This window comes from Sprattus sprattus (genome assembly GCF_963457725.1).
Source record: "Sprattus sprattus genome assembly, chromosome: 1".
Lineage (NCBI taxonomy): Eukaryota > Metazoa > Chordata > Actinopteri > Clupeiformes > Clupeidae > Sprattus > Sprattus sprattus.
The window spans coordinates 22,423,179-22,448,055 of record NC_137920.1 but is presented as its reverse complement, the minus strand read 5'-3'; the positions used below and the strand labels follow the sequence as shown (position 1 = coordinate 22,448,055).

Sequence of the window (24,877 nt, the reverse complement as noted above, 5' to 3'; positions counted from 1 at the left end):
ATTCCCTCCAAACTGATCACTAAACTCAATCACCTGGGTATCAACACTTCTCTCTGTAATTGGATACTGGACTTTCTGACCAACAGACCCCAGTCTGTTAGGTTAGAGAGCCACACCTCCTCAACCCTCATCCTCAACACAGGCGTGCCACGGCTGCGTGCTTAGTCCTCTTCTCTACTCCCGCTTCACCTACGACTGCACTCCTGTACATGGTTCAAATACCATTGTCAAGTTTGCAGACAGTACAACGGTGATTGGCCTCATCAGTGACAACGATGAGGCGGCCTACAGAGAAGAGGTCCAGCACCTGGCGGTGTGGTGCGCCGACAACAAGTTGGCTCTCAACACCACGAAGACCAAAGAACTCATTGTGGACTTCAGGAAGGAAGTTGGCACACATACCCCCATCCATATCAACGGGATGGAGGTTGAGCGTGTTGCCAGCTTCAAGTTCCTGGGTGTCCACATCTCCGATGACCTTTCTTGGACCCTAAACACCTCATCCATTGTAAAGAAGGCACACCAGCGTCTCTTTTTTCTGAGGAGACTAAAAAAGGTCCACCTGTCTCCTCAGATTCTGGAGAATTTCTACCGCTGTACCATTGAGAGCATTCTCACAAACTGCATCTCAACATGGTACAGCAGCTGCTCTGTTGCCGACCGCAAGAGACTGCAGAGGGTGGTGAAAATTGCCCAACGCATCACCGGTTCCACTCTCCCCACCATTGAGGCTGTCCAGAGCAAGAGATGCCTGCGGAGGGCACGCAGCATCATCAAGGACAGCTCACACCCCAGCCACAGACTGTTTGCCCTCCTCCCCTCTGGGAGGCGCTACAAGGTCCTCCGTTCCCGTACCAGCAGGTTCAAGAACAGCTTCATCCCTGCGGCTGTCACCCTGCTGAACTCTGCTCCACGGGGTTAGCCCCCCCCCCCCCCCCCCCCTTCTCTCACCTACCCATAATAATAATAATAATACCTTTTATTTTTAACGCGCTTTTTCAATGACCCAAAGCGCACAGTCATACCAGTGACGGAAGGGTGGCAACCCCATGTGACTGTCCTCCCCCCCCTCCCTCCAGCAACTGAACTTTTGCACTATACTCACTTCTCCCCCCCCCCACCCCTACTCTGGCTTGACTGCCACTCACCCTCCTCTAGCCATTGAACATTTGCACTATACTTCACTTCACCCCCCAACCCCCCCCCCCTACCCTGGCTTGACTGCCACACTACCTCCTCCAGCCAGTGAACATTTGCACTATACCTCACTTCCTCCTCCATTTGCACCATATGTCTTTTTAATACTGTATCTCCTTTACTGCATTACCTGTATTGATTGTACTTTTCTACCTCATTCACTTGATTTCACTTGTTACCACCAGTTTACTTTCACCTGCACTTTATATACTTATCATACCTCACTCTAACCTCAATTGCTGCTATTCAATTCTGTTTATATTACAATTCTGTGTCATATTCTAACTCTTACTGTATATATCATATTTATTCACTTAGTCCACCCTACATTTCCACATACCCTGCACTTTTATTGCTATTTTGCACTTACTGGTTAGATGCTAAACTGCATTTCGTTGTCTCAGTACTTGTACTCTGTACAATGACAATAAAGTTGAATCTAATCTAAGCTAAATGTATTAACTTAGCTTTAGTTCTACGCCGAACAGGGCCCAGGTCTGTATCTAATCCTAAGTATAAGTATAAGTATACACTGCACACCTACAGTGTGGTACTGGTAGCTGAGAGGAAAGGTAAGTAGCACCAATTGAGCTTTCAAGTTATCTGATAACTGAATACAAGTAAAAGCGAATGCATTGATTCCTACCAGTGCCAAACTGTTGTGTAACTGATGTGCAGCCTACCGTCACCTCCTTAATTAAGGTGCTTCCTCATAGAAGTTCGTTGACCATCTCCTCGGCCAGCTTTGAGCAGCGCTGTATCATAATGATGTTTCTTGTATCCGGTATATACGCTGTGTAGTTTTTATCACTTTTATCAGTTCCAACTTTGAGCCTACCTTCATCTCCACCTCCAACCTGTTCCGTCCTAGGGAGTCTTTGACCATCTCTTCTGTGACGGGGAAATTCTCTGGCAGCTTTGAGCAGCGCTGGATCATCATGGGGCATAGGCCATTCAGAAACTGATAGCCAAAGAACTCGTCCTCATCCCAGTGCTCCTGAACGTAATCTACAAAGCATGCTGTGTCAGAACATATTGTACAGGTCCAAACAGTGCTTTAATTTTTTTCAGTACAGTGATTTTGAGCAGGTCATTTAAGATGATTTAGATTTAAGATGATTACCAATGGTTTTGTTTCTGTTTTCACAAAGGATTCTGTCCAGTTCGTTGAAGCTTCCCCATGTCATTTTGCTGTCAGCTAATCCTTCCAGCTTCATAGCAATTAACCTACACACACACAATACATTGGTTCAAAGTCCAAACACTATCAGTGGAACTTGATATACAACCTCTGACCAATCACAACTAACTGTGAACATCTTGTAAGTTACTTTTATATTAGATATTGTGTTTGTACAGTCTTCAATAACGCAAGGCTGTTTTGCAAATGCTTGCAGCCTCTATGCAAAATAAAGTAAATATATGTTGTTAATATTAAAATCACTACAGTTCACTTGTAATTAAAGCATACTTCAAATTAAATCTAGTTACACATATTAAGTATTTCCAGCAATGTAAAATCCAGCAATCTAAAACATAATTAAAAATTAGACTAAAAACACTCTACAAATGTAGGCTAACCTAAAAACGGAAGATATTTAAACTGTCCGTTGTTGTGAAGCTTGGTGTTGGACCACCGCTTATGAATTATCTAAACGCAAGTGGGAATATTACAGAAGGTGCTTTTAGCTGAGTGTGCAGGGGAGTACAGCATACTTAAAATTGCATAATACTACCACTACTACTACTTCCAGCACTACTACTACTAGACAGCATTTTCTCTATAATGGCACATATAGCATCTTAACTCTTCTGTGGTGCTTGGGTCTGTATGTAAACCATTGATGAGAAAGAGGTGAACATTCAGCGTGTCACAAAAAGATGAATTCCACAGGAGGGTTGGAAAACTTACTGCGTTCCTAGATTGTATAAAAAGTCGATGGTTTTCGTGTAAGAGAATCGTACTTCAGCAGGCATATCAAGGGCAGATTCATAGTGATTAGCGTGGGGCAAGCCCTCGACATACACTTTCCACCTGTTAATAGAATATAGTCATATTTAAAAGCACATAACTTTTTTAACTTTTTCACATAACTTAGTTAATTGTAAAACAGACACTCGCTGCTCGTTCACTCTGTGCTTGCTGTCCACAAACCCAAATATCTCCTGACGTTCCTCTAGCTGCCTCATCCTGTGTCTTTGGGCTATTGGGTTGGTGTCCTGGAACACAAGCGAAGCTGAAATGGAAATTTATGAAGGGTAACACTGAATACATTTTAGTTTAATTCTGTTTATTTTCAAATAAATTGTTAAAAACCAAGTCCAAAGTGAGCATTGGAAGTGACTTTAATGTCATTAATGTGATTTTTCTTGTTTCTGGTGTGTTAAGTCTTCTGATATATTTTTTTTAAAGACATCTTGACATCAACATGAATTAGAACTACATGAACATCACACAAATGAACATCACAACAATTGTGTAAGTATGATAGCCATGCAATCTCTTGTTCTGACCCTTATTTCAGCATAGGGCACTTTTGACATTATCTCTTTATCACAAGAAGACAAACTATCGTTTGGTTACAAACCACATACAAGAGTGTGAAATATACAATCATGTGGTGTGTGCAGTATATTTCAAATATCCCCTCTGAACTTTCAAGTAGGGTACACAGGTCCTAGCCATTATCTGAAATTGAGGGTCCTACCTTTGGCATGTCTTAAAACAAGTTTCTCCTCACAGCCAAGCCATCGGTAGCATGGGAACAGAATCTCGTCATCTTCGGGCGTCGTAACCAAGATCTTGTTGCAGTACCACTGGTTGTCAAGACCCATAAATGGCTTGGAGGAGAGCTTGACATGAATGAGCTCTCCTAGGGACGCTTTGCACTCTACCTTAAACGTTCGCACCTGATGAAAAGATGTAAATAAATCGTTTGAATATCATCCTCCAATCTCTTTAAAATATTTCCCATTAAAGTGCGGGCTATGATTTACAAAAGTGTTTTGAATATGAATAGCTAGCATTCTGACTTATGTTTTTGTTGTTACCTAACTGATGTTGCTGTGACATTTGTTTATAAATCTTTTTGGGGGTGTCATCCCCGGACAGTTTCCAGGTCATTCACATCAGATTATTATACAGCTCAGCTGATTTGAATTGGCCATCCCAACGTTCAGAGGTCTGATATTTCTTCATATTGACCGCTGTTAAAAATGTATTTCTGCGGTCATTGACAAAAGACTTTGTGCTTCTAATTAACATATTTCATATAATTCCACAAGTACTTTGTTCTCTTAACGTCACAGACATTTGTGGTAAATTTGGCAGCCATGGCAGAGGTAAAGAACTATACACCAAGTGTAGTGGAGTTTCCTTTGTCAAGTCCATTCATTTCATGTTGCCTCATTGGACACCTCAAAGGCCGTTATCCCACTTATAGCCTACCCTGGTTGCCAGACGTGTATTTGGCATGCATGTATAATCCACAAAGGAAGCATTTGGTTCTGTATGAAAAAAGCAGACCTGTTTAGTTTGCATTGCTACTTTCTTAAGTCACAGAAAAGGATAATGTTGGGTATTTTGCTTGGTGACAGTTGGTTCCACTGTCGCTAAGCCTGAATGCTTTAGCTTGCTAGCTGTTGCTGATTCTATCTTTGTCAGTGTCAGCTTGCTAGTTCTCCGGATAACATGTTATATAACCATGAAATTCATCATATTTATAGCACTTTGCAAAATGAGAGAAAACATTTATGTTTTTCATTCATTAGCAAACTCACTGTAGTAGCCCCTATCGACGGGCGTTTTTCAATTAACCTATATTTAGTATGGTTGTTACAGATACCATTACAAGTTTCCAGCATATGGATTGAATTCTAGTTGTAAAAACACCACATTTCAGCCATAATACAGTTAAAGGATTGATGATAAAGCAACAATTAGATACTAGGTAGGCTATGTTTCTATGTTTCTATAAGCAGCAAGCTCTGGTATCAATTTTAAATGATTTTCAACTCCTTATTGCTGCTTTAAAGTATTCACTGTATCTTTCCACAACTGGGCTGTTCTTGGTTTTTAGAGAGGCTTCTGCTTATCGTTTATGTAATTAGCTAGCTAGTTAAAGTTGCTTTAAATGAGTGCACTTACCGATCCTTCACTAAACCCCAGGGAGAAATAGGCCTGATCTAGAATCTTCTCCTCACTCTCAGCCTCAGTTCCACGCAGTTGGATGTAGATATAGCTAGTTGTGCCAGCCAAGGCCCTCGTTCCAGTGTGCACGGTTACTTCATAGGTCACCATGGCTGTTCTGCAAAGTAATGGACAGTGATTCCTAAGAGAAAATATAAACATGATAAATCGACATGAAGTCAATATAGAATCAACATTAAATCTAGAAGTTCAGAGAAAGGGAGTGAGTGAGTGATGTATATATGTATATATACAGAGAGAGAGAGAGAGAGAGAGAGAGAGAGAGAGAGAGAGAGAATGTCCAAAGGACCTTTATTACAAAAGCAACCAACAGATAAAAAACATTATAAGGTCAAATAATTAAAAATGAAAAAAGCACAAAACAAGTTAAACTTCAAAAACAATCAAACATACAACTCTACAAGAAGTGTACAAGACTGAGTTCATCATTTACCACTGAACATATATTAATCACCAAATACTCTCAATCATTTCGATATTTCCCGTTGCTTGATAAAAGTGATGATCGATAACAAGTCTAGATCTGATCGGCATTTAAGACCATCTATTTTCACTCTAAACCCCTTGGCAGACTTGGCACACCTTCTTCCCACTTCCCAGCATCACTTTTAGACCAGTTCATTCTTATGGAAGAAAACATTTCAAAAGATTTAGAGACTTTAAACAGAGTATCTATGTCTTTCTGGTTAGAAAGAGAGGGAGAGAGAAGGAGAGAGAGGGACAGGATGAGATGGAAAGAGAGGAAGAGAGATAGGTCATTAAGTGCAATTATACGATATGAATGCAGGCCTATAGCAATTAAGGTTGTGGTGTGTGTGTGTGTGTGTGTGTGTGTGTGTGTGTGTGTGTGTGTGTGTGTGTGTGTGTGTGTGTGTGTGTGTGTGTGTGTGTGTGTGTGTGTGTGTGTGTGTGTGTGTGTGTGTGTGTGAGTGTGCGAGACTCACCTGTAATTGTAAGAGAAGTCGCACAGTTACTGTTGTAAGACGAGAAACAAAGAGAGTGCTGCAGGTGGTCTTCAAAATAAATCTTGAGAGTGAACTTTTCCGACACTGAAGCCATTCTTATAGTGCATTGGGGAAGGGATGGGAGGATTGTGTTTTCTAGTAAGAATTAGGTTACGATTCTAAGATAGGTCAGTTCAGTGTCCACAAGACACACCTTCATCAACTGGTCATGGATGTTGCAACAGCACCTAGCTTGGTCATCTTGCCAAGCTGGTCAATTACTATACTTTCCAGTGGAACCGGTTTTACTGTGATTGGGAAAAAAGAGGACTGAAACCACAGAAAGACAATGATACTCTCCTGATGCTAAACAATTCACAAATAATAATGAGACCCAAAGCAAGATGTCTGAGGTAAATAGTTTACTGTGCTAAGAAGTTGGGCTGAAATGGTTGTATTTTTAATCATGATGAAATTCATAAATGTTCTGTGTTTTAGTTCAGTTTTATTTTGCATATTTTTAATGCCATTTTTAACAAAAACCAAACTTGAAGTCTTCAAGTTATCCTTGTAAGAATAACAGGATGTTTTTGCACACCATAGGAATGATAGAGACAAATGATCTGTCAGGGTGTTTCTTAAGAACACCATTTATTTTCAATCAACCCAGCTCTCTTGAAATTTCACTTGGCACTCTACCCTGGGGATGAGACAAGGCAGTACCAGTTCTCTCCACAGATTTTGGCTCCTCTATATTTGAACCCTTCAGCTGTCACTCTCACACAGGTGTGTTTAAAATGTTGTAATATCAGCATTCTACAGAACATCAGTGATGTCTGTAGAATGATCAAATGTAACGTGGAATCAAGAAACATCCATTGTTGATGAATTATTTTTTTAAATCGAATTTTCAGAACTGATGGTTGCATGATTTTCCCTCCCTCTCACAGAACCGACTGACCTCATCGACACCAATAGTCTAGGCGTAGTGATGTGTTGATATCTGACAAAAGGAAATGTGTTGTTATGCTGTGGCATCTGATCAAAGTGTTGATTTAACCATTGTTTAACTATTAAACTGTATTTAATTGCTGAGGTATTGAATTGCCTGCATACAGTTTAGACTGTGCCATGTGTCTAGATACATGAATAAGCTATGAATGTATTCGACAATAATATAATAATATACAATATCTTCAGCCTCCAGCATTTTCAAAAGAATGAATGTTGTAACCACGCCTAGCTTGATATCTTGCCATCTTGCTGGTAAATCTACTGTTCAGTGGAACCGGTTTTACTGACAATGGGTAATTAGATGACTGAAACCTTATACTCTCCTGATGCTAAACAATTCACAAATAATAATGAGACCAAAAGCAAGATGTCTGAGGCAAATAGTCTACTGTGCTAAGTAGTTGGGCTGAAATGGTTGTATTTTTAATCATGAGGATTGCTAATTCATAAATGTTCTGTGTTTCAGCTCAGTTTTTTTTTTCAATGCCATTTTTTCCAACACCAAACTTGAAGTCTGTCTTCAAGTTATCCTTGTAAGTTTAACAGTATGTTTTCGCACGCCATAGGAATGATAGAGACAAATGATCTGTCAGGGTGTTTCTTAAGATCACTAATTATTTTCAAACAACCCAGTTCTCTTGAAATTTCACTGTGCCACTGTGGGGATGAGACAAGTCAGTACCAGTTCTCTCCACTCTGTTTGAACCCTTCAGCTGTTGCTCTCACACCGGTGTGTTTAGAATGTTGTTTTATCAGCATTCTACAGAACATCAGTGATGTCTGTAGAATGATCAAATGTAACGTTGAATTAAGAAACATCCATTGTTGGATGAATTTTAGAAATATAATTTTCAGAACTGATGGTCGCATGATTTTCCCTCCCTTTCACCGACTGACCTCATCGACACCTGTTGCCTAGGCTTACCGATGTGTTGATATTGGACAAAAGTAAGTGTGTTGTTACGCTGTGGCATCTGATCAAAGTGTTGATTAAACCATTGTTTAACTATTAAACTGTATTTAATTGCTGAGGTATTGAATTGCCTGCATATACTTTAGATCAGGGGTGGGCAAACCTTTTGACTCGCAGGCCACAATTTAGAAACATCCATTGTTGGATGAATTTTAGAAATAGAATATACAATATCTTATGGCCTACAGTATTTTCAAAAGAATGAATGTTGTAACCACGCCTAGCTTGATATCTTGCCATCTTGCTGGTTAATCTATTATCCAGTGGAACCGGTTTTACTGACATTGGGTAAAATGAAAAGAGCTGAAAATGCCATATAATAAACAACTTACTAACCTAGACCACTGTCGCTCGGTAGATACGTTACAGCCTCAGTCTGATATTTCCCTGCATGTGGGCAGTGGCGGCCTTTCCTACAGGCGGTTTAGGCGGCGGCCTAGAGCGCCATCTAGAGGGGGAGCGCCAAATAATGCGCCCGAAAAAAAACACAATTTTGTCTTTCCCCGGGCACATACTTGGCGCCGCTTCTATAGCTCCAACTAATATTTCAATATTAAAAAATAAATCTACCATTAAGGTGAAATGAGCCAATGGCCGAAACGGAGGGGTATGTTCTTCATTGGTATCGTCAGAACATGCTATCATAGTAAGGCATTTGATTCGAATGTGTGTGTGTTTTATGAAGAGGTTTAAACCCAGCGGCGTGCATGACTAGACGGGCCGGATTAGAGAGCTCATCAATTTGCTCTCCTTATCGTTGTTAATCAGATGAAACTAATGATGAGGCGAGGTGCAGGCCAATGTACTTATGATGTACTTATGTACTTATGATGTACAATACACATTAGGAGTGAAGCTCGCCTAGAGCGCCAAATGTGCTAGGTCCGCCTCTGCATGTGGGTCAGTGTTGTATAGTAACGAAGTAGAAATACTTTGTTACTTAAGTATACTTAAGTAGTTTTTTTGGATATCTGTACTTTACTTTACTACTTATATTTCAGTTGACTTTTACTTTTACTTCGCTACATTTTGCAAAGAAAACTGATACTTTGACTCCGATACATTTCCCCTAGCTAGCTAGCTATCTTAGTGTTAACATAGCCCACTGCAATATTCCCTTTCATTTACCTTAAGCAAACCTACATTTGAGCAGGTAACAATCGTTAACAACTACAGATAACAACTACAGCCATATTCTGTAACTACCTGTACTTACAATTTCACTCCCTGCATCATTTACTCTGAGTTTAACTCCATGGCTATAGTCCTGGCTGTCGTTGAAGAGACGTTACTAGTCAAAACAAAAACATTGTAACATTGGTTGCACAGGTTATGCAGACGTAGACCGCTTGACTGACACACAAACACACATTGTTCAAATCATACGCTGGACACTTTATTAGTATTTCTGCATGGGTTTAGTTAATGATCAAGCTATAATAAGATCACATTGGCTATGTAATCACTGACAACCGGGACAATTTCACAGTGGTTGGTGTAAACCGGGACATTTTAGCGTCCCGACAGGTTTTTTCCGGGACTCGGGACATATATCAGAATACAATATCAGAAAATTACTTTTGATACTTAAGTACAGTAAAAATCAGATACTTTAATACTTTTACTTAAGTAGTATTCTAAAAGGTGACTTTTACTTTTACTTGAGTAATTTTCCAGTAACGTATCTGTACTTTTACTCAAGTATGGCTTTTGAGTACTTTATACACCACTGCTCTAGGTTAGTAAGTAGTTAATATTGCCCGCTGCAAAATCCACTTCAACTCCATTCAATTAGTTTTCAATTCAAATATTTTATATCATTCAGCAAGTAGGCCGTTGACATAACATAACATAAATTCACTGTAACTTGAAGCTGGCAGGTAATAGGTTGCTTGGCAACACCTAAAATGTTATCAATAGTATTGCACACTATTCAATATTTCAGAGGGAAAGTGATTCTTGAGGGGTAAAAAAAACTTTTCAATCTAAACTAAACTGATAGTTATGAGCTGACACAAAATGGCACACCACTCTTCCCAGCAGCAGGGTGAATCATCTCAGAGGGCCACACTGTTGTCCACATTCTCAGGGTCCAGGAAGGTGTAGGGCAGCTCAAGTGTGGCGTTCCTCTCCTTAATGAGGCCTGACAGTGACTTCAGGTCCTCCTGAAACTTCTTCATTAGCTTGCAAGGGACTTCCTCCTCAAACAATTCTTCGCGAAAATACCCCAGTGGATACTGTGGACAGTTCAATAGCATCTTTATATAAACATTTGAAAAGTATGTCTGTCTACACTAATGTGTCACCAGCAATGAAACTGCATTAACAGACCTCAGAAATTATATGACAAGCCTACAGAATAAGCAGACTCATTGAGGTGTGCATCCAACAAAATGATCTGTCTCTGTATTCAGATAGAATACCAGACGTGGCATGGCTTTTACAGGAAGTTGTGTTAAATTAAACAAACATTGTATTTTCCAACCTAATACTTTAATTTCTCTCATTTTATCTTAGCTATCTAAGTGTTCACATTAGTTGTGCCAGTTGGACTGATTGTAAAGGGCTCTCAGATAGCACTGGTTCTCCTGAGGTTTTCTGCAGAGTCAGTTGCTAGCTTCACAGATATTTCATTACTGTCACATGAAAGTTTTGCTGTCTGTTAAGGAAACCAGGAAAAAAACTGAGGGGAAAAGAAAGGGGGGGGGGGGGAACAGGAGGAAGAGGTAGAGAAGAGAAACGGAGAGATAAAGTGTGTGTATGTGTGGGGGGGGGGTAGGAGAGCGCGAGAAAGATAGTTTTCTATTTGTACCTCTCTATGTTTATGTTTATGGACACTAAGAAAGCTTTCGTCTGCGCCCTGCTGTGAGCTGAAGCATCCAATACACTATGTTATGTGACTCAGTGGCTCAGCCATTCAACCAGCGTTGGCATTGTGTCTCTCACATTCTCTCACATTCTCTAGTGAAAGGTGACACAGACACCAGCCACCCTAGTCACCCCTACCTTCACCCCTAATAAACCACAGAGATACAGGTGAGGCCTTGTGAGATTTGTGTGAGGAACACCTGGTAGGGTGTCAATGGAAACTTAGACAGCCTTAGGCTGCACCCTGCTGGGTGCTAGGGCAGACTACAGAATACATTTATAAAATAATGTGTAGTGGCCTAAATGAAACAACTATTTGGTGAAATCAAAATCAAAGCAGATACTGGAAACAGGATGGACATGTTTTTCATCTTCCACAATGGTATGAATTTACATGAGGAAACAAAGTTGTTGAGGCACAGACATGTCAGCCATAGCGCTTGTCAGCCATTCCGTAAGTGCCCATTGCAACAATGTATTCACAGTTTGTAAAATATCAGGTCTGATTAACTGTAAATGCTTACAAATATGCTTTACATAATGAACAGACTGCTTTTCTTGTAACAGTAAGGTCGTGCAAACCAGACAAATGCACGTAATGTTAGTAAGCCATCGTCATCCCGAGTGATATAATAGAACAAAAGCATTCAGATTTTTCTCAATATTCAGATTTTTCACTTTAAATAAAACAACTGTATTGCCGTCTTAAAACATGTGCCTTGATATTGTACAAACTCACATGGTCTGTTGACTTTGTGCTGAGCACTTTCAGGATAGCCATTGTGTTCACCGTCATGCCCACATCAGGTAGGGTCTCCAGGATGGTGTCCTCATTGGTCTGGCCTTTCTGCTTGGGATGAGGTTTTCTAAGGCCACTGGGGAAGTTGGGCATCCAGCCGCCAAAGTCAAACTGCACGGGATATTTGACATAAGAATTTTTGACATGGGACAAAAGACCTGCTTCATAAATGCGGTCATGTTGTTAAATTACCTGGCCAGCGTTGACAGAAGCATGCTGGACTGACGCAGTGAAAATCACCATGGTGACAAACTTAATGAGATATTTCATTGTGTTAAAGGACTGTGGTATTCCTGAGAAAAGAAAAACAACCACGTCAAATATTGAACAAGAAAACACATAAAAACAACCAAGCATATTACATAGATAGAAGAGTGACTAGCTGATTAATTAACACTTCGGTTTTGTAACGTTTTCATAAGCCTTTAATAACACATTTATAAAGCTATTCATATGTGTTTGTGAAGATCATGATGACATAATACTTTCTTAAGACAATACAATATTATTATATTTCATTAAAGATGTTTAGACATCATGCAAACACTGACATGAGCTCTCCTAAGCACATGTGACACTTTTTAAAACTTGATTTTCAATGCTTCTTAATATGATATGAAAGTTAAAACTACTCCTGCTTTTGATTATGTTTCATTAAGGCCAACAGCTATAGTCACACAACCATTCTTTAAACCCCTATAATAGTACATTTTACAGCAACACTATACTTGATACCACTTGAACCCTGTCATAAGACAGACAAACCCAGGTCATAAACATTAAATGGCATGAAAATCATGTCTGATGATTTGGCGATGACATGTTTCCATTATTAGTAATTGATAGGTTAGTTTTCCAAATTCTGACTCAAAATAGTGACCCAACACAGTGGTGTTGGTTGGTAATCAATTTAGGACACATTTTGACGTATTCACAGCTAATAATGTCAGGTAGACAGGCACACTTACATATTTTACTTCCTCCCAGATCCCTCTTTGCTCCCTGTCAAAAACAGTGAGTGTTCTTTTGACTTTCCACAGGATAAATAATAAACACTGGCTTATGTAATGTTTGTCTAAATAATAACGACGGATGTTAAATTAAGTTATAATTAAACATATAACTTATTTGAATATAAGTTAAATAATTGTATCTTTCGACAGGGTGATAAACAACACTGGGCTTATATGAGTGATTTAGTTATGCCTCTCTAAATAATAACGAAGGATCTTAAATTATGTTACAGTTAAACATTTGACTTAATTTGAATATAAGTTAAATAATGTTATTTTTCCACAGGGTGATGAACACCACTGGGCTAATATGAGTGCTATAATAATGCTACTCTTAAGAGTCACACTCAGGCGTTCTTTGGTTTAAAGTCCACAGGAGTGTTCGAAGCTCGTGTTAGGTTGTGTGTGGTTGCTGCTTTAAATAAGAGTCACTGTACAGTGTCCAAATTATCACTGCTTCAAACAGACCTGTGCTATCGCTTCCCAAAAATCCGTTGGTAAAAATCTCTCTGATCCACTGCTGAAGCTCGGTGTCCCTCTGCACATTGATATCAGATTTGTAGAAGTGCGTCAAGACCCCCTCAACGAATCTGTAAAAAGCCACATGGGTCATTAGAGCTGCTTTGTGTTTATCCATTAAACTGATATTTTGAAGAAAAGTGGCAAAATCTGACCTTTATGACCTATGACCTTACAACCATGTGGCTTAGGCCTACTGAGTCAACTGTATCCGTGTAGGCTAATGCATAAGGTCACACAGCTATCATGTTGCAAGTTGCAAACATCATCAAATTCCTTTAGATTGTAGTAGATAAACATAGCTGGGGCTTTCGCAGCACAATAGCAGTACACCGTTTTAATACAGCAGTTAGCAAGCTAGCCAGCTTTGACCTTTGCCAGTTATGCTGCATTTGCAGGAAAATTAAGTTAGGATGTTAGCTATACATAAGTTGGCAAGCTAGCTAGCTTTGAGCTGTGGTTGGTGTTTGCGAGTAAAAATCAAGTGAGAATTTAATAAAAATGTGAATCTTAAATAAAGTACTATGAGAGTTTAGTCCTCCATTTCTAAATCACATGTAAGCATTACATTACATTAAAAAGCACTACAAAGTATGTTCATCACAAATTTGTACTTGTCGATGATGTTCCACAGTTTAGTGCCATCATCTCTGTAGTAGTAATGTGGTACTTCCTCCAGGCCTCTCTCAGAGATGTTATCAGGCAGACAGAGGGAGCTGTAGGTCAGGGAGGCAGTTGCACGCCTCATCAACTTTGGCAATGAATCTCCACCCACTGCTGCAAACTAGATGGAAGTCATGTAAGGGAGTTAACACAGAATGTGGTGAGAGCTCACATAATACATGAATGATAATCATGTTAGGACTGCATTCCTTGGTTAACAACACTTAGTTCAGAACATAAATGTTTAGTTTTTTGATGAGTGATGTGCCATTACATTTATGAAGTATCCTATTTCCTTGGATAACAGCATGTTCCGCGCCATGATGTTGATCTGGAGTGTGTATCGGATATGGGGAAACAGGAGCTACAAGGGGAACAATCAATTAAAATGTAATGCATGTGCGTGTTAACGTGGCATTATGCAGGAATTGCTTTAACATTGTTTGACCTAGGTATTAAAATGCTAGACAGATGTTGCTCGGTTGGCTGTTTTTCGGCAAGGAGACAAGCCCCGGATTTAGTTTTTATCGCATTTAAAATGCACTCGTTGCTGCCAGCTGATTGTATGTAGACGTCTTCTGGGTCAACTTTTCTCGGACACACAGTAAAGTAACCTTTCTTTTGGAGCTGGAAATAAAAGCAGTCACCCTGTTCTGGTCGCCTAATTTATCAGAATAACTACCTTAAACGGGAATAGATCAAGTAATAAAGTCAAGAAACAAAGCATCAACACGATTCAAATTGGATTACCCAGCTGCTGCTCTAACTAAAGGCAGCTGCATGCTACAGCGTTGGGGGTTAACGGTTGCGCAAAATTTACTCGGTGCAGTTCATGCTCCCAAAGGTTGCGCGTGTTGTCATGAGCCTGCCATTTGCCTGGCAGATAGAAAGCTGTTTCCCTAACAGAAAGTCTGAAGCTTGAAGTTCTTTTCAAACCTTTGCTTGGGTAGCACTGTTAAACTGAGCAGACATGCAGACTACATTTGAGTAATCTCATCTCGTAACATTCGTTTTCTAAAAACAATCACATAGTATTGCATGTTTTACTGTGGTAGAAAATACGTTAGCTTAATGCTAACGTATATGGAAAATCCTATAGACACCGCGCTAGGTATTAGCATCAAGTAATTCACGTTAATGTTTTTGTATGAGCCTGACATTTGCTCTGCAGATAGATAACAGGTTCCCTAACAGAAAGTCTGAAGCTTGAAGTTATTTTCAAACCTTTACTTGGGAAGCACTGTAAAACTGAGTAGACATGCAGAATATTTTAGTAACCTCATCTCGTATCATTCGTTGATAGAATGCAGGCTGCGAGGCTTGCGTAAGGGCTTACGTAAAAAATGACGCAAGTCTAGAAAAAGGGGCAGACGCACGCAAGACGTAAGAAGTTGCGCAAGGGTCGCGCAAGGGGCTTGCGCGGCCTCTTGCGCTTGCGCTTACGCTTACGTAAGGAAGCATGAATCAGCCTTAAGTACCTAAGCAAGCAAGTAGGCTAGGCTAGTGTATTTTTGTCATCCAACTAGTAATACTACAATGTCAGTAAAAATATATATGGGAAGATCATTTAAGTTGTCATTCGCCAGACCAGGTGTTTGTACTTGTTTAAACTAGGAAAATTATGTTAGATGATAAAGAACATCATTGGGCAAGCTAAGGGCTGCTAGCTTACAGCAGGTAGCTCGCTATTAAATGGCACTCATCTTTGCTCTGATTATGAACATGTTTTTAGTTTTCACCTTCCAGACGACATTGTTGTGAACCCAACCACTTCTGAACATGTAATAACTATCTGTGCTTTTGTAGGCTTTCAGTTTTCGAGATGTGTATGGGGACGGATTTTCTATTAGAAAGATGTAAATATATCCACACTGGAGCTCAGACAGGGACTTCGTCGAGGTTGAAGAAATAAAAATGTCAGTACAGCTGCAGTAAATATATCACAAGTTCCTAATTGGTTTTTTTTCTTCTAAATATTTCTGTCTGGCTATAGTGGTATGGTCTGTGGTTGATGGCGATCGTAGTTGAGTAGGCATTGCTAGAACTTGTCCACTGTTTCTCACTGCTTCGCTGTTCTTTTTGCCCACCAACCAACTATTGTAGTCACGTGACTGAAAACTATCAATAGCCTTTTCAAACTCTCTGCTCTTGCTAAGGAATATGTTGTTTTATGTTTAACCCTGATATGAAAATGGCCCACTACAGACACATTCATCATTAATTAACTGTAAATAGCTCATTATTCCTTTAAAATAGGTCCCTTTTAAAGTAAAGGCTATTTTTTAATGACTACGTAAAATGGACAAAACCCTTCTGTGTGTTTAATATTTCTCAGCACAGATGACATGCATCCAAAGCACCCTACCACACCTCTTTGTGTCTTGGTTATTAAAGATGTACCAAGAATAAATGACCTAATCAATGAAAAATTGGTGAATACTGGCCTAAAAAAATGATTAATGTTGCCAAATGCAGATGTTATTAGGCACTAATACAGACACCAATTAGTTATGTGTTATTTGCTAACATTTGTTCCCTAAATTAAAATGTTACCATCACACTCTCTTTCACATATGGAAACATATACTTACATACACACAAATTATTACACAAACACACACATACACACACATACACAAATCAGTACTAATACCTTAAAGAGCGGGTGCATGGAGGGAAGGTTCCGTAATGTTGCCATGGTGAACACCTCTGCCAGCAGGTGCGTTCTCAGCAGGTGGAAGTCGACCTCGTGAAGGGCAAACTCTGCACTTCGGACAAAGATCTTGGCCAGAAGCCAGTCATGCTCCAAGTCAGCGGGGAGAAAGATGGGGTTCTCAGTTCCAGGCTTTTGCATTAACTGTACAGAGATGTAAAAGACACGCATTTTAGTTGAGTCCAGACTAACAGTACCAGAGTTGGGTGGATCATCTTTGGAAAGAAAGATGATGATTAGCAAGGTCAAAAGGTATTCTACAAAAATGGTTTATTACAATTGGTGGCCCATATTTTACCTGAATGGCGATGGGCAGCATCAATCCCTCTGGGTTGTTGTAGAGTAAGACTAATGGAGCGGTGAGATACTGCTGCCTGACATGGACATTCCCCATCAGTCCATCCAAGATCTTGTAGTCACACAGGAAGATATGCCCATTCTAGATGATTGTGTGGGGCAGGTTAAGATAGAATACATTACATTATTAAATATATGAAAACCATCCACTATAAATTATCAGTCTAGGACATCATTAATTATGACCAAAGCATCAAAACATTTAATGAAAAATTACTTGAAGACACTGAAAGCTAAATATGTTGACTTGTATATTATTGTATATACTCATACAATTTTTACATCTAACATGTTTTACATTTAACGCTTTATACCCACAATCATAAGCTCTATGAAAATCAAATTGATCTTATAATTATAATCTGCTTTGTGTTGTCAGCACTAGAATACTGTGAAGATAATATTTTACTTGATATATTTTGTAATTCAATTTCCTTTGATATAAAACCTTTTAATTAATTAGGAGAGCACAGGATGTTTCTGTTTAGATCTGGATAACTTCTTCTGTAACCATTCAATCAGATATACAAAATGAAAAAAGTCTCATTGCCATTGTAATCTTTAAGTCAGGACTTTGGCAGGCGATTGCCACCATTTGGCGGCATCTGGTGGCCAAAGAACAATTGGACAGGTTGATCATCGTAGAAGTGACATTGTGTTACTCACCTGTGAACCATTTATGCTGATTGTGTGACTCATCTGTGTCCCATCTATACTGATTGCATTACTCATCTGTGTCCCATGTATCCTCTGATTATTAGGGGTTTAAATACCTGGCTAGCTCCTGTGATCCTTATCGGGTCGTTAGAGTTTTCCACTCTTTGGCTAGCGCGAGTTCCTGAGGTATGGATCTCCTGCAGTTCTCAAACTGCTTTTTGTTGCGTTGCTATTAGGGCTTCGCCTCTCGCTGCTAGGCTTAAGTGTCTTTTGATAGTTACCCTTTTGGTAGCTCTTTAAGTTTATGGACTTTTTGCCTTGTTTCTAATTTCCTGTGTTTGGACATTAACCAGTTTTGCGACATCATCTGTTTGGCATATCTCTTGTATGTTGGATTACTTCTGTTTGCCAATAAAGACACTAAAGAATACTACACTGCCATTGGGTTGTGCTGGTTCCCCACATCCAGCATCTCGGGTTCAATCCCCGAGTAACCCCCCTGACACTTTAATGTTACTTTGTTTCAAGAATACTAATCCAAGCTGTGTTGGCCTTGGATAGTCCAATGAGGAATGTCTTCCTACAGATAACACAATTTTTATGAGCTTTTTCAAGATACCTAAAACACAAACTATCACAGCAATTAACAACCGAATGAGGCAAGGTGTCTGATTCCTTTTACTACCAGAACTATGAACCTTTTGGGGGTCATGACCGTAGCCACCCTAGCTGCCTACCTGCATCTCCTGCTCCAAGGTGCTTCCTTTCAGGGAGTCTTTGACCATCTCCTCTGTGACAGGAAAGTTCTCTGGCAGCTTTGAGCAGCGCTGGATCATCATTGGGTTGATGCCATTCAGAAACTGGTAGCCAAATAACTCGTCCTCATCCCAGTGTTTCCGAACATATTCTGAAAGACAGAACCAACAGAACTTGGGTCAGAACCAACAGAACACGAACAGAGGTTTTGGTACACAGAAAATGTAAGCTACTCAGTTTTCTTTCATCTTCTTAAGACAAGTACCGTAGGTGAGGCTTCTCTTTTCACAGAGGACTTGATCCAGTTCGCTGTAGCTTTTCCACTGTTCTGTATTCTTAGCTAAATGTTGTGTATTCAAGAAAGCTAATCTGTGGGAAGAATAACACAATTAAAATGTTATAATGTCCACATTTACTTCAAACTCCAAACACTAAATATGACACTGTAGTAATGGCCAAACCTAATGTTGAACAGCATTTGTCACTGTTGCACTAGTTATTCTGACATTAGAAAATGTTTTCGCATGGAACCTGAAACATGTCGTTTCAGACATCAATTCAGACTTTCAGACTGCATTCAATTACAATTATTATAAAAAATACAACAATTATACCTTTATTCATGTAGTTGTGGAAACAGCATTATTTCAATGTATGCTACATGACAGGTTTGTGGCTGCGGGTGTAAAATGCATGGCTGAGGAAGTTTCTTACTCTTTTTCTAAAAGCCTGTCAAAGTCCATGGCCTTGCTGAACGAGAACCGAACCTCTTCAGGAAGATCTTTGGCTTTGTCAGCATCGACAGTTTGAGGCAAACCCTCAACGTACACCCTCCATCTGTGGGCATAGATAAATATATAGAAATGTATAGAAAGATTTCCCAGGACTACATCATGAAACAAGCCATTTGTTAGGAATATAGTAGAAGTCCTTTATGGTATTAACTAAAACTGTTTAATCTCTATATCCTTTAATGGCAGTGTAATGTAAAAACAAAACAATACCTTAAAGAAGTTGAGGAAGGTTTGACATTATTAATGTGAGATTGTGTGTGTCTTATGGAGGTTTAATATCCTTACCAAGTTGTAAAGAGTTGAATACAATTACACCTATTCCCTTTAAGTGGTCTTACCATTTAAATAATGATATTTGCAGGTAAGCAGTTTAATGTCACTACATTCCTTTATAAACTCTACATAAATACATTTTTGCACTAAAATGATTATATAAATATTATTATTATTATAATAAGTAGTATGTAATAATAACAATATCATTTTTGCTATTATTATTATATAATTATTATAAATATAGCTGGCCCTTTAAATAGCATAGCACGTCACACAAGCCTGAAATGTCCTATAAAAGTTTACCTTTTGCTAGTGCTAGTGTGCCCTGTGTACATCTGAGCCAATACAGTACCGGATGCTAGTGCTAGTGCTAGTGCTAGTGCTAGTGCTAGTGCTTGTGCTTGTGCTTGTGCTTGTGCTAGTGCTAGTGCTAGTGTGCCCTGTGTACAGCTGAGGCAATACAGAACCGGATTCTAGTGCTAGTGCTAGTGCAATTGCTATTGCTAGTTCTTGTGCTAGTGCAATTGCTATTTCTAGTGCTTGTGCTAGTGCTAGTGCTGGTGCTAGTGTGCCCTGTTTACAGCTAAGGCAATACAGTAGCAAATGCATGATATGAAAAAGTGAAGCTCCCTGATGTAGATCTTTGCTCCGCACTGACCCGAAGTTCCCCTGAGACTCCTCCAGCGCCCTCTTCCTTTGTTTTTGGACTATTGGATTGGTCTCCTGGAATAGGAACTTCGCTTTAAAGTGAAGAAAACAGAAATGGAGTCATGTTTTTGATATCGGAGCTTGTTTGTTAGGTCATGAAAGGAAACATCACAACCATGTGGTACAGTGGCGTAACGTAGTTACGACGGACCCAGGTGCAACATATTATGATGGGCCACCCTACTGAATGCTAAAATTCGGTAATTTTTTCTCTTGCCTTTTTTTACTTCCACTCTTATGCTTAAAAGGCATTGTTACGAGTAAACTTCTTCTTTGCTCAATTAACTAGTTTGTTGTGACCTTCAAATTGGTTTAACTATAGCGTATTGTATTATCACATGATCAAATAGAGACTTGACATTGGACAACAACGTACATATTATCACGCAATCATTGCTAATCACTAAAATAACAATGAAAACTAGAATGCGATTCGTGAACGAACTGCGAGAGTGTGCTTGCTCTGTTGCGGCCATGACCGAGAGAACAAGTGCCTTGGAATTGGGGCAGGTGTCAGCTCTCCAGCTCTCCCTGCTGGATGAGCATGCACAAATGAGTATGCACAAATGAGTATGCATGAGTGAGTATGCATGAGTGAGTATGCATGAGTGAGTAAACATGAGTGAGTATGCACGAGTGAGTATGCACGAGTGAGTATGCATGAGTGAGTATGCATGAGTGAGTATGCATGAGTGAGTATGCATGAGTGAGTAAACATGAGTGAGTATGCACGAGTGAGTAAACATGAGTGAGTATGCATGAGTGAGTATGCATGAGTGAGTAAACATGAGTGAGTACGCATGAGTGAGTACGCATGAGTGAGTAAACATGAGTGAGTAAACATGAGTGAGTATGCATGAGTAAGTATGCATGAGTGAGTATGCACGAGTGAGTATGCATGAGTGAGTATGCATGAGTGAGTATGCACGAGTGAGTAAACATGAGTGAGTATGCATGAGTGAGTAGAGCCCTGGTATGGAAGGTGTCTCTTAATATTCCTAGTTATACAGTTGAATGGAGAGGGACAGAGAGAGAAGAGGAACCGTGCGCTGGTGTCAGTGAGAGTTGTCAGTGAATCACAGGTGCAAGCCAGTTTAATGAGCCTATTATGATGTCATAATGCCTCAAAGTTCTGCCATGCAAGTCTATGGAGAAAAAAGGTGATGGAAAAAGAGGAATAAAAAAGGAGTGGCAAGGAGTACCGCCACGAAAAGTCATAGCAACCTGCACCGGATCGGGCCGGACGTTTTGGTGTTTGAATGGCGTCTCTAGCTCAATCGGGCGAGGAGTAGTTAGCTGCAAGAAAAACTACTAGAATAAAAAAAATAGTAAAAAACGAAGAACAATAGTGTGCTTCCCTTCGGGCAAGCACACTAATAAGATGTATTCAATTATTGAATAGTTTCTATACAGGAAATGTAGAATAAGCATATGATTTTGTTATAAATTGCTACCTTCCCCCCAAAAAATTATAAAATCCATGACAGAGATACATTTGCCTTTTCAAGAGCATAAAGCATTAGACACTACCAGCATCAATAGCTTGTCGTTGAACACAAGCATATCTGCCAGGTGAAAATTAGACGCAGTACTAGAGGGGGCCCGTCGAGAGACGTATGTGTATCTTTGGGCCCCGCTTCGGGCCCCGACACCCCATGGGCCCAAGTGCAGCTGCACCTGCTACACCTCCTATAGTTACGCCCCTGATGTGGTATTTAGGGTGTTTTAACGTGAGGTTAATGGTTTCTATCTGTGCATCATTCATTTTAACTCTGTGGATGATACTGCCTCGTGCCTTAAGAATCATTGTAGACAGTTGTTACTTTTTAGCACAGTCACTATATAAACAGGGTTTACACATTGAAATCATAGAAAAGTCATGAAATTCAGCGAATTCATTGAATATCCTGGAAACGTCATGAAGAAAGATTTTTTTTCATGTAGGTCTAATGAAACCAATTACAGTATGTTATTTAACTCCTCCATGGATAATTATTCAATTGGAATTAACATAGTCTAACTGGCCTATAAGAAAATAAATGGGAAATGGTTAATTCAATAATTAGGCCCAACCTGTTGAGTAAACTTAACAATTTTGTCAACTAGTAGGTTGTAAAAAGTCAAGGAAATTGAATTAAGGTCCATGAAAATTTGTGAGAAAGTTTTGAAATCTCAACAAAAAAGGGTTGCAACCCTACAACAAACTCTCATACCTGGGGCAGGACTTAAAACCAGACTTGATCCATAGTCAACCCAGCGGTAACACGGAAACAAATGCGTATCACCCTCGGGGGTCAACACAGAGATCTTGCTGCAGAACCAGTTGTTGCCAGGAGAGAGGAATGGCTTGGAGTGCACCTCCATCTGGATAAGGTCTCCCAGTGAATCAGCACAAATGAGTTCATTCTGGATCTCCTGCAAAAACATAGTTAATACAAACAAATACAATTTTCCACATCCTCCAGTACATGTCGTTTTAATGAACTATGGGATTGCATTAAAAAATATTGACAGCTTACAGGCAACTTGCTTTGTGTCAGAAACCAAAGAGACAGAGAGAGTCTTCTGAATGCCTGATGTGTCCTTTAAGAAGCTATTGAAAACTGAAAACATTTCCCAAATTCTCATTTCTCAAACCTGGAATATGTATTTTTTTCCACTGTCTGGTGCTAACTGTAACTGTCTAAATGCTAAAGTATTTACAATGGCAACAGAAATTACTCCGGCCAGTTGAAGCACAGAATTTGCCCCATAAATGAATCATTTCCATCGTGCATCATTCCTTCCTATGAAGGCCTATGTGTTGAATTGTTACATGAACTACTTGATTAGCTGAGTCAAAGGGGCACCTGCTCTACTCTTAATTAAAATCGACAAGGAAAGGGAAACATAATTAAGCTTGTGATATGTTTGCGAGAATGATAATAAATACTTGAGGTATAAAAAAACGTAATAGTAAATAAATCCTACTTGTTTGATTTCCTCTAAATACATCGAAAATCATTCCACGCCAATAAAAAAGCTCTCTCCACATATCAAATTAATTTCTTCTTGATGATAAGGTGTAAATAGAATAAAGAAATATACCCACCGAATCTTGAAAAAGACAACCATTCAATTTGGTTTTTGCACTTGCGCCCTTTGTACCACGGAGTAGCACAGAGATGTAGTTATTGGTTCCTGCTAAATGCCTGTTTCCAGTGTGCACTCTCAGTGTGTAGACCACCACCATGTTTGTTTGTTTTTTTCTGAAAGACATTTTTTTTAATATACATACGTATATATACATTACATCTCTGGATTACCCAAAGAGAAAAGTAAACAAGGCAAAATTAAAGAAAGTGAATTAAACGCTTCAAATAATGTATAAATATATAAGAGCTGCACAGAACGTACACAAGGATTGTTAAAAGAAATTGCTTTCACAGAACATCAGAAGAAAAGATAGTTGCATGTCATGCTTACCTTTGTGGACAAAACCTGATGGACACCCTTCTATGTGAGTAGAAGAAACAAGTGACTGGTCCAGCAGTAAAAACCTAAGGAGTGAAATGGTCAAACTTTCAGACGGCTTTTTATACAGCTGATTATCTTGTGGGAGTTAACATAACACACTAACATAAGCCCAACCCAAGTTAACTTGAAATCGCCCACGCAACAAAGAACAAATATGGCCACAATTACTGCAGAATAGTATCTTAGAAAATTCTTGAGAAGAACTTTTGTTATACATTATCAAATTCCATTTCTAGTGGGAATTAATTTCCTCGGAAGCCAAGCCTTGGTGTGCCTTGAGAAAATAAACACAGGGTCATTAAGCAAAGCAGGGAATTCTAGCTTAGTTTTGTGGACCACTATAGAAGATATTCTTTATATAAATATAATATAAATGTATATAATAAACGATTATAAAAACATCTACTTCACTCATTGCTTTCAGTGACAACATTAAAGTTTTTGGGTTGCATTTCTTCCACATGACGGTCAGCCTGTTTAACATTTTCAAACATAAATGACAAAAGACTGCAATTATTTTGCCTAAGACATTGACATCTCTGCTACACAAAGCCTGTCATTACATAAAGGAAGCTTTATCCTAATTACTTCAAAAAGCATAATCCTGGTATATGGCAAAGCACTCCAAACACCCTTACTTAAATCTTTTCAAGACATGAAGCACTCTAACTCCTGAAAAGTATCCGATTTCTTTTGTTTGACCAAAAAGGGTAAAAAAGTGCAGTGTGCAATTTTTGACTTCTTGGAACAACTCTACCAACACCTTTCCTATGTGTCATCATATAATTTCATCTGAATTGTGTTGCTACCATTCAATCTTGCTTTGTGTGTGTGTGTGTGTGTGTGTGTGTGTGTGTGTGTGTGTGTGTGTGTGTGTGTGTGTGTGAGTGTGTGTGCGCG

At 39.3% G+C, this 24,877-nt stretch overlaps 2 protein-coding genes across 2 annotated transcripts in view; both read right to left on the bottom strand.

Moving 5' to 3' along the window:
* LOC308368625 (arachidonate 12-lipoxygenase, 12R-type-like) overlaps window positions 1-5,497 on the bottom strand; it is a gene marked incomplete at both ends in the record, with an annotated part of 172,218 nt that extends 166,721 nt beyond the window's left edge. The window contains 6 exons of the mRNA XM_080842842.1: window positions 2,036-2,217; window positions 2,321-2,424; window positions 3,110-3,232; window positions 3,314-3,434; window positions 3,906-4,107; window positions 5,345-5,497. Of these exons, the coding sequence (XP_080698968.1) occupies window positions 2,036-2,217; window positions 2,321-2,424; window positions 3,110-3,232; window positions 3,314-3,434; window positions 3,906-4,107; window positions 5,345-5,497 (885 nt within the window). The remainder of the gene's footprint in view (window positions 1-2,035; window positions 2,218-2,320; window positions 2,425-3,109; window positions 3,233-3,313; window positions 3,435-3,905; window positions 4,108-5,344) is intronic.
* A 4,898-nt stretch (window positions 5,498-10,395) lies between these two features.
* LOC308368616 (hydroperoxide isomerase ALOXE3-like) lies at window positions 10,396-22,888 on the bottom strand (the record flags this gene model as incomplete). Its single annotated transcript, XM_080842830.1, has 13 exons — window positions 10,396-10,575; window positions 11,946-12,116; window positions 12,198-12,298; window positions 13,487-13,608; window positions 14,152-14,321; window positions 14,475-14,564; window positions 16,854-17,057; window positions 17,212-17,352; window positions 18,665-18,834; window positions 18,949-19,052; window positions 19,398-19,520; window positions 20,412-20,493; window positions 22,675-22,888. 13 exons carry the CDS (start codon window positions 22,886-22,888, stop codon window positions 10,396-10,398), a joined length of 1,872 nt encoding a protein of 623 aa, XP_080698956.1.
* Window positions 22,889-24,877: the final 1,989 nt, after the last annotated feature.